This window comes from Tauraco erythrolophus, chromosome 4 (genome assembly GCF_009769465.1).
Source record: "Tauraco erythrolophus isolate bTauEry1 chromosome 4, bTauEry1.pri, whole genome shotgun sequence".
Classification (NCBI taxonomy): Eukaryota; Metazoa; Chordata; class Aves; order Musophagiformes; family Musophagidae; genus Tauraco; species Tauraco erythrolophus.
The window spans coordinates 37,710-51,192 of NC_141468.1; the positions used below are offsets into that span (position 1 = coordinate 37,710).

General features: G+C 45.3%; 1 protein-coding gene across 2 annotated transcripts in view; it reads left to right on the forward strand.

Moving 5' to 3' along the window:
- Positions 1-10,152, forward strand: part of GOLGB1 (golgin B1) — a 43,715-nt gene extending 33,563 nt beyond the window's left edge. For both annotated transcript variants that reach the window (XM_086609718.1, XM_086609717.1), the window contains 8 exons: positions 750-928; positions 2,109-2,274; positions 3,393-3,524; positions 4,831-4,989; positions 5,119-5,216; positions 5,886-6,020; positions 8,543-8,648; positions 9,885-10,152. In XM_086609718.1, coding sequence (XP_086465844.1) covers positions 750-928; positions 2,109-2,274; positions 3,393-3,524; positions 4,831-4,989; positions 5,119-5,216; positions 5,886-6,020; positions 8,543-8,648; positions 9,885-10,019 — 1,110 coding nt within the window. In that variant the 3' untranslated portion in view covers positions 10,020-10,152. The remainder of the gene's footprint in view (positions 1-749; positions 929-2,108; positions 2,275-3,392; positions 3,525-4,830; positions 4,990-5,118; positions 5,217-5,885; positions 6,021-8,542; positions 8,649-9,884) is intronic.
- Positions 10,153-13,483: the final 3,331 nt, after the last annotated feature.

The following is a 13,483-nucleotide window of genomic DNA, read 5'->3' on the forward strand; positions in this document are numbered from 1 at the left end:
TTCTAGTTGCTGGTCAGATGACAGACTTTTACAATCATTTTCCACTGTCACTTAGCCTGTCTTAGTTTCCCCTTCCGTTAATTCACAACAGACTTTGATACTCTCTTAAGCACATCTTCCTTCTCGTCCATTTTACATCTCAGTTATTTGTAGGTTTATGTCTCCTGTACTGCTGTTGAACTGGCATATCTGTGTAGTGCTGCTAATGCTGAGATAGATCCTCAGGAGAGGGATCTCCTCACTCATTAAGTACTTCCCTGTCTCCAGGGTCAGTCACCTCTTTGTGTCTTCAAAAACAAATTGCAGTGATGAATGCGTAATGACAACTTATTTCAAATTCTGTCTGAGTAGGCTGTTAAAAGGACTTTAGTTCCTCGGTTCCCTGGTTTACAGTAAATGCCAACCTCAGCAGTTACTCTTAACCAGCTCCTCTGTCTCACTTTGTCTTCCATTGACTAGGGGAATTAATATTGCAATCTGGGATCTTCTCGTTAACGTATGTCAAATCTTCATGGAAAGTCTCAAAACTCACTACTCTCATTAGCGGTAGAATTCTCTGAGTTTGTTTTCTCTGAGCAATTTTCAGTAGACCGCGGTAATCACTGATTCAGTTTCTAGTTTCTCTGTCATCTGAATGTGACTTTTTTTCTCCAGATGTCACGGTGAGAAATGCTCTTAAATACTTGCAAGTAATAATCCTAGCTGCTTGCTCGGTTGTCACACACTCTGCTGTTTCCCTTTAATTAAAGGTAAGGGAGCTGAAGAATCTGCAGCAGCAGTACATACTAGTCGGGGTAGAATCCGCTGAAAATTCTCGCTTAAAAGCGCAACTGCAGGAATATCAGCAAGACGCAGATAAACAGCACCGTCTCCAAGAACAGCTGAAGCAGGAAAGTATTTTCTACCAGCAGGAGCTCCAGCAGCTTAGGTGAGAATTGTGTCTTCTCGCTGCCTCAGGGATGCAAACGTGCCGTTTCTTTCACTCAAAGAGCAGCTGGGCAGTGAGAAGCTGGCCTTGCCTGCGTTCGCTGTCACTGAGTCACTTTGCCCTGCTCAGAAGTGGGCACACGTTGCTTTTGTTCAGCTTTTGCCTCAGATGTAGGGTGAAGGACTACAGCCCAATGTATTGGAAGGAAATGCCTGTGTGAAATAGGTTAATGACTTTTTAATTTTTTATTTCCTTCATCTAGTGGTGGCTGATATCATCTGTTTGAGAGGAAACTTTGGCTGTTTCTTATATTGGAGCTTCTGTATGTAATTACGGAAGTCTCCATTCCAGGCTGCTGATGAACACCCTTTATTATCCCACTGATACCATTGTTTAGAAAAGACTAATTTCGTGTGACTGTCTAGTCCTTTGTTTCACTTGCTTGATGTCTTCTATTTTTGAAAAAGTCTGTAATTCAAGTCTAGTAAATTGCCATCTCCAGCTGGACTAAAACTAGTCAGACAAATGTGCTCTGTTCTAAAAATGTTTGTACTTCAGAGATCCAGCTAAGAGTGACTGAACCTTGAGTGACAGGGTGGGATTTTCTTGTGGAAACATGTATGGCTTATCTTTATACAAAGTGATATAAAAACTTGTAGCGCTCCTTCTCCCTGCCCACAGTCTGACCCTCAAACTAACACTCTAGATCTTGTAAAGTTTGAAGTGGCTCTCAAATGTTGTCTCCTGATAAAAGAAAAGGAGATTTATTTCCTGTCCAGCCTATACAATGTAAATGAAGTGACAGCCTCAAGTTTGCATGTTGGGATCCATGCTGGTTCTGGTGCATGTGTGATGGTGGCGGTGATAACGTTCTGATGACAAGTGGCGTTGTCAGTGACTTGCTTGACGAGACTCTCTGTACAGCACAATCAAAACAGTGTCCAGGAATATGAAAAGCGTGAGCATTGAACAATCTGCAGTGTTGAGACAAATGCAGAATACTTCCTTAAGCCTGCTTTTAAGGTTCTGGTACTTAAGTGGGCTGGTTTGGTTTAGTTATAAAGCTTCTCTTCTGGCATGGGGTAATGATAGGAAATAGAATAATCCTCAATTCGTTCTGAGCTGGATGCCAGGATATCATGAGTGATACTGGTAATTTCCTTTGTGTCGTACTGGGCAGACAAGAGAAAACTACCTGGGAAAAGCAGAACAGCAGCATAAAGGAGCAGTACCTGACGGTCATAGCAGAAAAAGACAAGCAACTGAGCCATTTACAAAGGATCACGCAAGAAATGAGACTTCCCCTCAGCAAGTCTCAAATTGTAGAGGAGCAGTACCAAACAAAGGTGGGTGGCAACGCATTTCCATGCAATAAAGAATCTGTGTGAGGCTTGAAGTTCAGACAAAGTAGCATGTGTTGCTTGTATTCAGCTCAAACAGGCTGCAGTATAGGATTTTGTTGTGTGGCCTCCAAGGAATATACCAACAATGCAACTTGGATCATTGAAAGCTTTTAGAAAACTCTGGCATACCCTTATGTACTCTTCCCTTAGTTCATGGTTCCTAATGTTTCAAGAAAGAGAGTAAAAGAAACAGGACTTCCTAGGCACCTTAGGTCCTTCTGAGCAGTATGGAACTTCTCAGGTCTTTCTGGCTATTTTAGAATTGCCTCTTGCACTGTGTTTGAATCTAAGGTCTTCTGGTTTAATTCTCCTTGTAACGTCACATTCTAGTTTTTAAGTTTCCTGTTGAATTGCTGTTTTTACAGCAGGATCTACAATCCTGACTCAAGCCCAAAGAGGCTGAGGATTGAATGTTGCACTTTCTGCCACCTTTCCCCTGTATGACAGTCCTAAATGTGGAGTGGAATGTGTTGAGTATTGTCTAGGGAAGGATGCTTGCCTACTGCATGTACGATACCATTAGGTTATGAGCAAGGAAAGAGCTCTCCTGCCCACATCTGTGATGTTCCAGTGAGAAGCTCTTATGTCAGTAGAGGAGGGAGGAAATCTCTCCTTACCTGTTTGACACACACTTGCATATATGCAAAGAAAAACCTAGAACAATGTGCATGTGATGCTTTCCCAGAGAATGCTTCAGTGCTAATCTTTTAATCTGGGTTGAATGAGAGCAATGTGGACAATGCTTCAGTTTTTTGTTTGTTTTTCTTGTTCATACGCTTTTTTTTTTCCTTCCTGTATTGAAGACAGCTTTAAGACAAGTTTTGAGAAGGCCCCATCATATGTGCAGGTTCATTGATCTTTCCTAATTATTTGGATTCTCACATGGCTTTTAGGATATTTCTGTTTATTCCCCATTTGCTGTTTTGCTTGAGCAGATCAAGTTCCAGGCCCAGGAATAATAATGTTGGGCTTTGACCTTGGAATACTAAACAGAGATGACTAATATGAGAGTGGGTTGTCATGTGTGCAGTATATTTTTCATTTTTTTTTTTCCCTGGCAGATTTCTTCAGAAGTTCTGAGAGGGGACTTTTCAAGCACAGAAACGGAGACAAAACATCTCCAGGCCCAGCTAAGTGACAGCCTGAAAGAATTGCACCAGAAGGAGCTCAGAATTCAGCAGCTAAACAGCAAGGTACCAACTATATCTTGCACTTGCTTGCAGTCTGGGATGAGGAATGCGGGGAACAGGGTAGGCTTGAATAGGGCTTAGGGAGCAGGAATGAATGTTTCTGTTCTTGTGGGCATTTAGTGAAGTAACACAAAATCAGAAATATTAGTTCTAAGAGACTTCTGGAGGTGGTCTAGTACATCCTTCTGCTGCTCAAAGCAGCACTGTCACCAACATTAGATCAGGTCAGCCATGACTTCGCCTAGCTGGGTGATGAAAAAATAGATCTCCCCTCTGGGCCTTTGTCCAATGCAACTCTTCACTTTCAATGCAAATGTTTTTCTTATTGTCTAGTCCAACGCTTCCAAGCCACAGTCTGTGGCTATGGCCCCTTGCTATGTTTTCTGCCACTATCAAAAAGACTTTGTCTCTGTCTGCTTTGACTCCCTTTAATTTAATTGCAAGCTATTGTATAAAAACATAATGTATTGATTATATTTCTGAAAGGTTTAGGTCAGTCTCAGCACTTTGGAAATCTTGTTTTGGAAGCCTGTTATTCTGTACATCCTGTTGATGTTTTGTTTCTCCTGTTCTGGAAGCCTTAGCCACAAGCTACTGTTGGAGATTATCTCTGGTCTTTGGGCCTTCGTAACTGTCACGTAACCTCACAAAACCAAGCCAGACCAACTAACAAACCAGAAACGGGATTTATTTTTTACAAGATGGAAACAAAATCAAACTAAGTTTTACCATAACTGAAACCGCTTTGAGCCTTCAACAAACATTAACAATCCGCAGGTTCAGAATGTTGTTCGCAGTTCATGCGACGCAATCGACTTCAAAATGCTTAAGGTTTATGGCCAATGACCCAAAATGCACAATCACTCACCTGAAAAGGGAGGGCTCTCAACCTCAAGGAGTTTCCTTAGGCAGCGTCACAACGCAAGGGGAGAGTCCTCAACTGCAGACGCGCTGCGCGGAGGAGGACCAGCTCAAAGTGGCTCTACCTCAGGGCTCCATTTAAACCCTAGTCGAATCTGATCAGTGGTCAAATACGGTCGCGTGGCCCCTCTGTTGGCTGAGGACCCCAACTTCCTATTCGACCGAAACGCATACGTACTGACCACCACCGTATGGGCGTAACGAGCTGTGGTGGGAAGTTTTTGCAGGTTTTGTCAGGTCTTTGTCAGGGCAGGTGCATCTGCCACAGTACTGTGCAGTGTGGCAGTTCCATGTTCTCAATAGAATTCTTACCCTCAGTTACACAGAGAACAATGTTGCTTTCACAAAAATATGAGTTCTTTACTTAACAGTTGTGTTCTCTTCTCAGCTATCTCAGGTCTTCGAGGAGAAAAATGCCCTCTCCCTCCAGCTTCGTGGTAGCAGTCGGAACGTCTGTGAGAGCCATCAGCAGTACAATGAGGTTCTGAACCGCTGCTTGGTGCTTGAGAGACAGCTCCAGGAGCTGCAGGCTGCAGACAAGGGCACGGTAAGGGTGGTCTTCCTGGTCCAAGGGAGGGAAAAGCTTATTGCAGGTGGCTCCTCTAACTGTGCAGCACTGTAGCTTTCTATCCTCTTCATTAAGCGCTATCCGCCCTACATTCATGCTTTCTTTCAGGAGTTGTTTGCAACAGATGCTGCTCCAGGAGCACCCCAAGAAAAGAATGAGCCTCAGAGAGGCAGTTACACACCAGAACTGCAGGAGTTGCAGCTGAGGTAAGGAAAGCCTGAGAAAACAGGGGTGGGGATGTTAGTCCTGATGGAAGACTTAGGGCTGGAGATGAGCCTATTTCTGTTACTCTCTGTCAGAGTGTTGGAAAAGCTCAGTTCCACACTAGGACCTTGTGGAAGTGGAGGAACTGAGGAACATATGCACTTGACAGCTGTCATTAGTTATCTCTTTGGATAGAACTTCAAAAAATGAAGAGAGAACATGCAGCAGCAATTCCAGTTGACCATCACCAGCCAGACTAGCATCTTTGTTTTGATGGGCTAGGTCTTCAGTAACTGCTTAATGGTCCTGGTCTCAAGGCTGTTATCCTGAGAGTGTCTGGAATTGAGACCTAGCATGTGATTCCTTGTAACCTTCTGGAACTAAAATCTAGCACAATTCCTCATGCTCTTTGAAAATAATTTTCAGGAGGTGGGGCCATGGATGACAGAGCCAAGGAGCTCCTTTCTGATGTGACATAGAAGCTTCAAAAGATTTGTCTTCTCTCTTGCTTTCCAGACAATTTAAGTATATTAATAAAAGATAACGAAGTCTTCTATGTGAAGTGGAAGGGAATTGGAGTCTGTTCACTTACTGCATCAATGAATACAATAGAAATAGAATAGTCCATGAATTAGCCCTTTTTTGGCATATGCTTGGTTATTTTCTGACAGGTTGTCCAAAACAGAACATTTGCATAGCAGCACAAAGCAGGATCTGAGGTATTTAGAGGAGCAGCTGGAGGAAGAACGGGACCGTCGTCTTGCTGTAGAGGAGGCGCTCTCTGCAGCACAGGATCAGATCAGGAGGTGAGGGAGCTTGAGCAAACAGGCAGTACCACCGTAAAAGTATGGTGATCCCAGCTCTGTGTTTATCTGCACTTCATTGCATCCTTCTGTCCAATGTCACTGGGGGCATAGAAATGACTACACCATGTGTATCACAGAATCACCTAATGGTTGATGTTAGAAGGGGACTCTGGAGGTCAGCTGGTCCAATGCTTCTGCTCAAGCAGGGCTACCTACAGCCAGTTGTCCAGGACCGTGTCCAGATGGCTTTTGAATATCTCCAAGGAAGAAGACTTCACAACCTTCTTGGGCAACTTGTGCCGGTGCTCAGCCACCCTTACAATAAAAAAGTGTTTCCTGATGTTGAGGCTATCCTTCAGTTGTAGAAAAAGATAGAATTAGACAACTGACTAGACATTAAGACAAATTTTGACTAGAAATGAGATGCTGGCTTTCTCAATGAGTTAAATTAACTACTGGAAAGTATAATTTGGAAACTGGGAATCAGGTGAAGGCAGAAGAGGAGTTTTCATATTTCCAGGGGATTCGTCTCCTCAGTAAGCACCGGTCTGTCATGGGCGAAACAGTCTTGTCTTGAAGAACGTCATTCAATTTTAATATATTGCCAATTAACATAAACTTTTAATTAATTTGAGTATTGAGAAAAAAAATAAACGCTTAGGGAAAACACTTCCCCCTGTCTTCCCCTGCCTCAGCTTCAGTCTAGACGCTTCTCCTGCCCCCTTCCTCGTACCCGGTCCGGTTGTTCGTGCCGCCCGTTGCACTCGGTCCCTTTGGTGAGGCAAAGGGCTGCGCAGGAGGCTGGAGTCAGCGTGGGGTGACTTCTCTCTGCTGCTCCTTGTTTCTTGCTCATTTCCTCCTTCCCCTAGCAGCTGCCACCCTTGGTTAGTTTGAGCAGAGGCACCATACGCTCATCTGGTTGTAGTTTTAGCACACAGAGTCGTCATCCATCGCCAAGCAGCTGGAACCAGCTGGGTCTGGGACAGGGCACTGCCTGGCCTTCCTGCCACACCGCTCTCCTTGCGGCTCCCCGTGACCAAACCGTGCCGTCGATACCGAGCACGCTGTGTATTCCAGGGCACTTGGCATGTACCCCGTCAGCAGGGCAAGGGGCCGGACTAGATGTTGGGATTGGGATGCAGCGAGTCGTGTGTTCGAAATGCCTCTTTCTCCTCATCAGCCATGAAAGTGGGTTTTATCTTGTAACTGCCTGTGCTGTGCGCTGCCTGTAGTCAAACCAAACCTCACTGCTGCAGTCTTTTACCTGAAAACTGTGGCTTGCTTCCGACACACAGGCTGCTTCAGCCAAAAAATAATGGTCTGTATGGAAGAATTCAGGATTAAATTCCCGGATAATTGCTACACAGACAACTGTAGCACCTTCTAGCATTAAAGTCTATGAACGCCTCATATACCTGAAGGGGCCTACAGGAAAGCTGGAGAGGAACTTTTGACAAGGGTATATAGTGATAAGGGGCAATGGATTTAAACTGAAAGAGGGGAGATTTCGATGGGATCTAAGGAAGAAATTCTTCTCTCTGAGGGTGCTGAGGCACTGGCACAGGTTGCCCAGAGAAGCTGTGGCTGCCCCATCCCTGGAAGTGTTCAAGGCCAGGTTGGATGGGGCTTTGGGCAACCTGGTGTAGTGGGGGGTGTCCCTGCCCATGGCAGAGGGGTTGGAACTGGATGATCTTGAAGGTCCCTTCCAGCCCAAACCATTCCATGATTCTCTGATACTGATTTCCCTTCACTAACTAATGCTAGCCCAGAGATTTGACAGTGCTGCTTCTGCATTTCGTCCTTTAGTAGTATCTTATCAATCTTGAATATCTGTCACTAGAAAATAGTTAGCAAGAACCAGCACTATTGGGACCAGAGCTGGCTTCCAAAATAATTTCACAAAATTTAAAATATAAATTAGATCATCTGCCCTGGCTTCTTTCAAGTCACACACTACGAAATTTCTCTTGAAAGCCCCCGTGCAGAACACAGAGACCTCAGTTAAGTTAGAGTCTGAAATTCCTGAAAGACAGGAGAAAACTAGCACCAAAAAAATAGTGAGTTTTGAAGTGATAGGATATGAATTAGGTATGAAAGGACTCCACTGCTAGCAACTGAATTGTCCTCTCTACTGGAGAGGAATGGTAATCTATACATCAAGCAGTGTGGAAGTTTTACTTTTCTCTCTGACTGTGGCTCTGACTTTGGGCACAGGAAGTGACTGGCACTGAGAAAGTGTAACACTGAGCGTAGAGAGCACAGAATACCTACTCTGTTATGGTTTCACCAGCCTCCTGGTGGAGGAAGGAGGACTACTGCTAGTTGGATCACTCAGTCCTTCTGCGCAGCTTGAGCCCAGGAGGCACTACAGTTGTACAAATGAAACCAGTTCTTGTCAAGTGAGGCCATGGCTTGTTTGCAATGGGTGATTACTTTTTGAAGAAATACCTCCTTTTCTAAGCTTGTCTATAGTTTGGGGCATCATAAGAAACTGAATTTCATTTCATGGTTTTTCGCGGCAGGTTGCAGTCAAGCGAGTGGACGTCTTCCTTAAGTGCTAGCATTGATGTGACTCCAGGTCATGAGCATTCCTTGCTGATTGACTCCGTGGATAATAATTTCAGCAAAGTAAGCATTTACTTTCACAGCTGTCAATGATGTGAGCCCTGGCTGATGCAAGAAAATGTGAATTGAGTACTGTGAACCTATAGCAGCTAAATCCTTCTGTAGGTTTAAATCTGTGTGGGTTTGTCTAGATTTCTGCTCATCTTGCTCTGTTTTCCATGCCAATGCCACATACTGTTCTGGTCGTGACTGTGCTACAGTCTGCGTAAGCAGACTAAATTTCAGAGGTCACTGAAACGTAGGCCAGCATTGTCTGTGCCTAAAACGTTATCCCGGGTTCCTTGTGGAATATCCAGGGCCTCAGTGGCAGGCAAACAGGCGAAGTCTGTGCAAACAACGTGCAATCGCATGCAAAAGAAGTGTGTGTGTTACTGGCCTTAGCAGCTACGGTGTCTGGGGAGTCTGCCCTTTCCTTGAGCCATTGCCTCAGTTTTTCCATCCATCATCTTTCCAACCTGCACCAGTCAAGCTGGGAGCCAAAGTGGAGAGCTGCTTTTTCGCTGTCCCGAATGACAGCCTGGCATTCGCCTTTCCTGTTTTGCTAAGGATAAAGCTCTGCTGAGGAGTTTGCCCTCTGGTCTCTTCAAGCCTTGGGGGTGGTGCTCTCAAGAGCAGCATCAGCAGAATTACAGCAAGAGCCATAACTGGGTGCTGCTCTGTGCTCATGCTTGGGGTTTGTCACTAGAATAGACGTTTTTTTCTTTCTACTGGAATTTTGCCAGTAGATGTTACATTGTCTGAGGACTCCTGGAGGAGCCCCTGTAGAGTAAGGTGTCCAACACAGCAGCTTGTTCAACAGCTTCAGAAGTCCTTTCAGCCACAAGGGTGAAAGAATGCAACAAATAAATAATTTTCTTCTTTAGGCCAGAGAGTGAATCAGGATTCCTGGTAGCTCAGAGCTGTGATACAAAAGTGCCATTGATCCATTTGTTTGCATTTCACTCAGAGGGGCTAGAAATTCATAGGGACCACGTGTTAGAGAGAGATGTTCTGCATTCTTTTGCCTTTTCTCAAGCAGAATTGGAGAGAGCTGGTTCATGAGAAACCTGCAGAGAGCAGGGGAAGGGAATTATTTTACTGAGGATTGGCTCTAGAGGTCAAATCTGACAGTGGAATGGGTTTAGGAAGGTTCATGCCCATTAGCTTAAACTTATTTTCATGATCCGGAGAGCTCTGGGAGAGGGCAGCTGGGGACACATCCATTCCTGGTACTGACTGGTCTCTCTTTTACTCTTCCAGACTCGGAATATCGTTGGACTGCGACGCCTGTTGTGCTCTCTCTTCCGTTCCCGGACCCGCTTGCCTCTGCTAGTGGCCATGTATCTGCTTGCTCTCCATGTCCTGCTCTTCCTGTGCTTTACAGGCCACCTATGAACAGGAACAACAGTCTTTTCTTTAGCCACAGCCCCCTGTGTAATCCCTGGGCCTGCATTCCCTGTCAACAGGGTAGCACTTCACCCAGCTGCCTTCTTTTTCCAAATCAGCCCTTAAGGAGCAGCTGCACCCAGCAGCTTGCGTCTAGGTTGCTTGCTGTCTAAGTATGCAGCAGCCAGTGCTGATGCTTGGGATCTGTTTCCAGGGCATCTGCCATCCCTTTAGTGTTTTTAAATGAGGGGTTCATTATCTGAGCCAGGGTCCTCATGCTACAAGCTTCAAGAACAGCATCTGTTCCTGTACCTGGAGATAGCACCACTTATTTAATACAGTATTGTGCTGTGGTAGGAATAAGGAAAATGTTCTTGAGTTGCTGCAGTACTTCAACGCTTCTAGGAACTGCAGGATCTCCCCCCTCTTAGACTGAATCAGTTAGTTGGGTTGGGGAAACCCTGTAGCTAGATGTAAGGAAGAGAAGCTTCTTTCCTTTCATCCCTTAGATTTGCTTCATGGCTCAGTGCTGTTTGAAATGCATATCCTAAGGAAGTTGTGGACACGTTAAGGAACACAAATTGAATTTCAAAATTGTGTTTCCTGCTCAGTTGCATCTCCTGTCAAAGAAAGACCAAAATTAGTATATCTGGACCTGCTGAGCATTCCATTTAAAACCAATCATGTCTGCCCTGACAAGCTGCTAAAATAATTTCAGTAATTTAGTTATTGAAAATGAATAGGAAACAAGAAACTTTTTAGCTCTAAGGCAATAACCTTGCTGTTCATAACATTTGTGCACCCATGGAAGGTGCTTGCATACTTCTTGAAATGACAGCAGCCGTGCTCCTGCATTTTCATCCACTGAACTCTTGTCACAAGATTAAACCTGTACAGGCTGTGTCGGAGGGTTCCATAATGTGGTATGTGGACCCAAATCAAAGGCAGAAACTCCAGAAATAAACTGACCCCCATGCTGAGGAAGGAAATAGAACTTTGAAACCTCACATCTCTACTTTAGGAAAAGCCTGTTGTAGAAAGCTAGTGCTGGTCATTGGACTTGTTTGATTCTAAAGCAAACTGATGCAAGTGGGCTTGATCTTATAGGATATATGGAAAGCTGTGTTTTCTAAAGAACTCCCGAATATGTCCTGGAATTGAGACTGCCCTCTTGCAAAGGGAGAATGCTGAATGCGAAGGAGATAGTTCCAGTGGAGTTCCCCGTCAGAGACCAAGTGGTGGTTCTGTTCGGAGTACTTGCCAGAAGGATTGTCTCTGCCTCTTACTGGGATATTAACAGTTGCATTTTTAACCATGGAAAAGAGGTAGTTCTTCTGATATTGCTGGTAAACAAAGATTCTCTAGCCTAGTGAACAAAGTTCACTAGTTCTAGTGAACAAAGCCTGTTTGAGGGTGGATTGATTTCATCATGGTAGCTAAAATAACTGGACCTCTGGTAGGTCCAGAACATTGGCATTATATATCCATTTGTGTACTACCCTTGATTATCTGTGTGGACTTCCTCAACTATGTAGAATTCAGTGACCAAATACTTTGCCTATAGCTTCCTGGGGCATGTGCTCCTGTATATATAATAAAGATTATTTTTCAGATTGAATTTATGTAATGTTGTCATGTAAATGTCAGAGGTCTCTTGAGGGTATAGTGCTGCTGTATCATACCTTCTACAGGACCGCCGTGGGACTGTAGGTCACTTGCGTGTACGCTGCTTTGTCTGTTGATGGCAGGAGCTCTGTTTCTTCACATTATTTGAATGCCTGTGGAGATGACCTTTTTCCCTTATCTCACCTCCCTCTCAGCCTTTTTCAGCTTTTGCTGCAATGACAAAAGAAGGAAATAGCACTTTAATAGTGAAAGCAATTCCAATAAAACAAGATCCGCTTGGGTTTATTTTCTTTGCATTTAGGCCTGTTTGGCTGAACACTGTGCCCTGCTAGAGTTGCACAACCCCAGGAAAGACACAGGAGTTAGCAATCTTCCAATTTTCTGCACCCATTTGCAGACCAGACCCCCTTTTCAGGGAAGTTTGCTGTCTCCCTGGGGCCTGAGTCAGGGATGTCACCAGATGACTGACAACCTTATAGCCTTCAGACTATTGCCCGCTCCCTCTCTTCCGTGTGGGTACTAATGATGCAACAAGAATTCCAAGGCTGATCAAAAGAGATTTCAGGGCCGTAGGAAAGATGCTAAAAGATTCAGGAGCACAGGTAGTGTTTTCCTCAATCCTCCCAGCAATGGTGAGAGACATTGGAAGAAACAGGTGTGCCTAAGATATCAATACCTGGCTCCAGGCCTGGTGCCTCCAGCAGAACTTTGTTTTTTATAACCATGGGAGAGTGTTTAAAACACAAGGTATGCTGGGGCCTAACGGGATGGCTGAAACCCATCTTTGCTTGTAAACTGGTGGGACTCATCGAGAGCACTTCATACTAGAATCAGTGGGGGAAGGGGATACCAACAGGAGAGCTGAAGGCAAGCCAAGGGTTGGCATGGCATCACCTGAGGGTGGCAGTGCTAAAGGGAGCATTTACACGGCTCCAGGGAGCACTGAGGGCTTAGAAGCACTTCTGAAATGTTTGTACACCAAGGCATGCAGTATGAGAAACAAACAGGATGAACTGGAAGCATGGGTCAGTTCCCAGAGCCATGGTATCACTGGTGTTAGTGAGATCTGGTGGAATGAGTCCCACAACTGGAGTGCTGGTATGGAGGTCCACAGGCTGTTGAGGAGGGGCAGGCAGAGCAGGCGTGTGGAGGAGCTGCACTAGTGTGAGGAGAGGTTTCGCTGTACAGCCCTCGCAGTTAGGGATCATGTAGTTGAGAGTCTCTGGGCGAGGACTGGGGGAATGGAAAACAAGGCAGATGTCATAGTGGCTGTCTACTACGCATCACCCAGCCAGGATGACAGCAGGTCTCGGCCTGAGTGCTGTGTGCAGTGCGGGGCCCCGCTGTTTCTAAAGAATGAGAAGGTCCTGGAATGCGACCAGAGGAGGACAACAAAGCTGGTGCAGGGATGGAAGGTGCGTCCTGTGCGGAGCGGCTGAGGACTCGGGGTCGGTCTGGTTTGGAGAGAAGGAGGCTGTGAGGGGTGACCTCACGGCTCTCTACAGCTCCTGAGGAGGGGATGTGGAGAGGAAGGTGCTGAGCTCTTCTCCCTGGGATCCAGTGATAGGACTCGTGGGAATGGTTCAAAGCTGCATCAGAAGATGTTCAGACTTGACATCAGGAAACATTTCTTTACTGGGAGGGTGGTCACATACTGGAAGAGGCTTCCTGGAGAGGCAGTGGATGCCTCAAGCCTGTCAGTGTTCAAGAGGCATTTGGACAATGCCATCAATAAGAAGCTCTAACTTTTGGTCAGCCCTGAAGCGGTCAGGCGGTTGGGCCAGATGATCATTGTAGGTCCCTTCCAACTGAACTACTGTACTCTATTCTAAGCCCTTTATATCTCA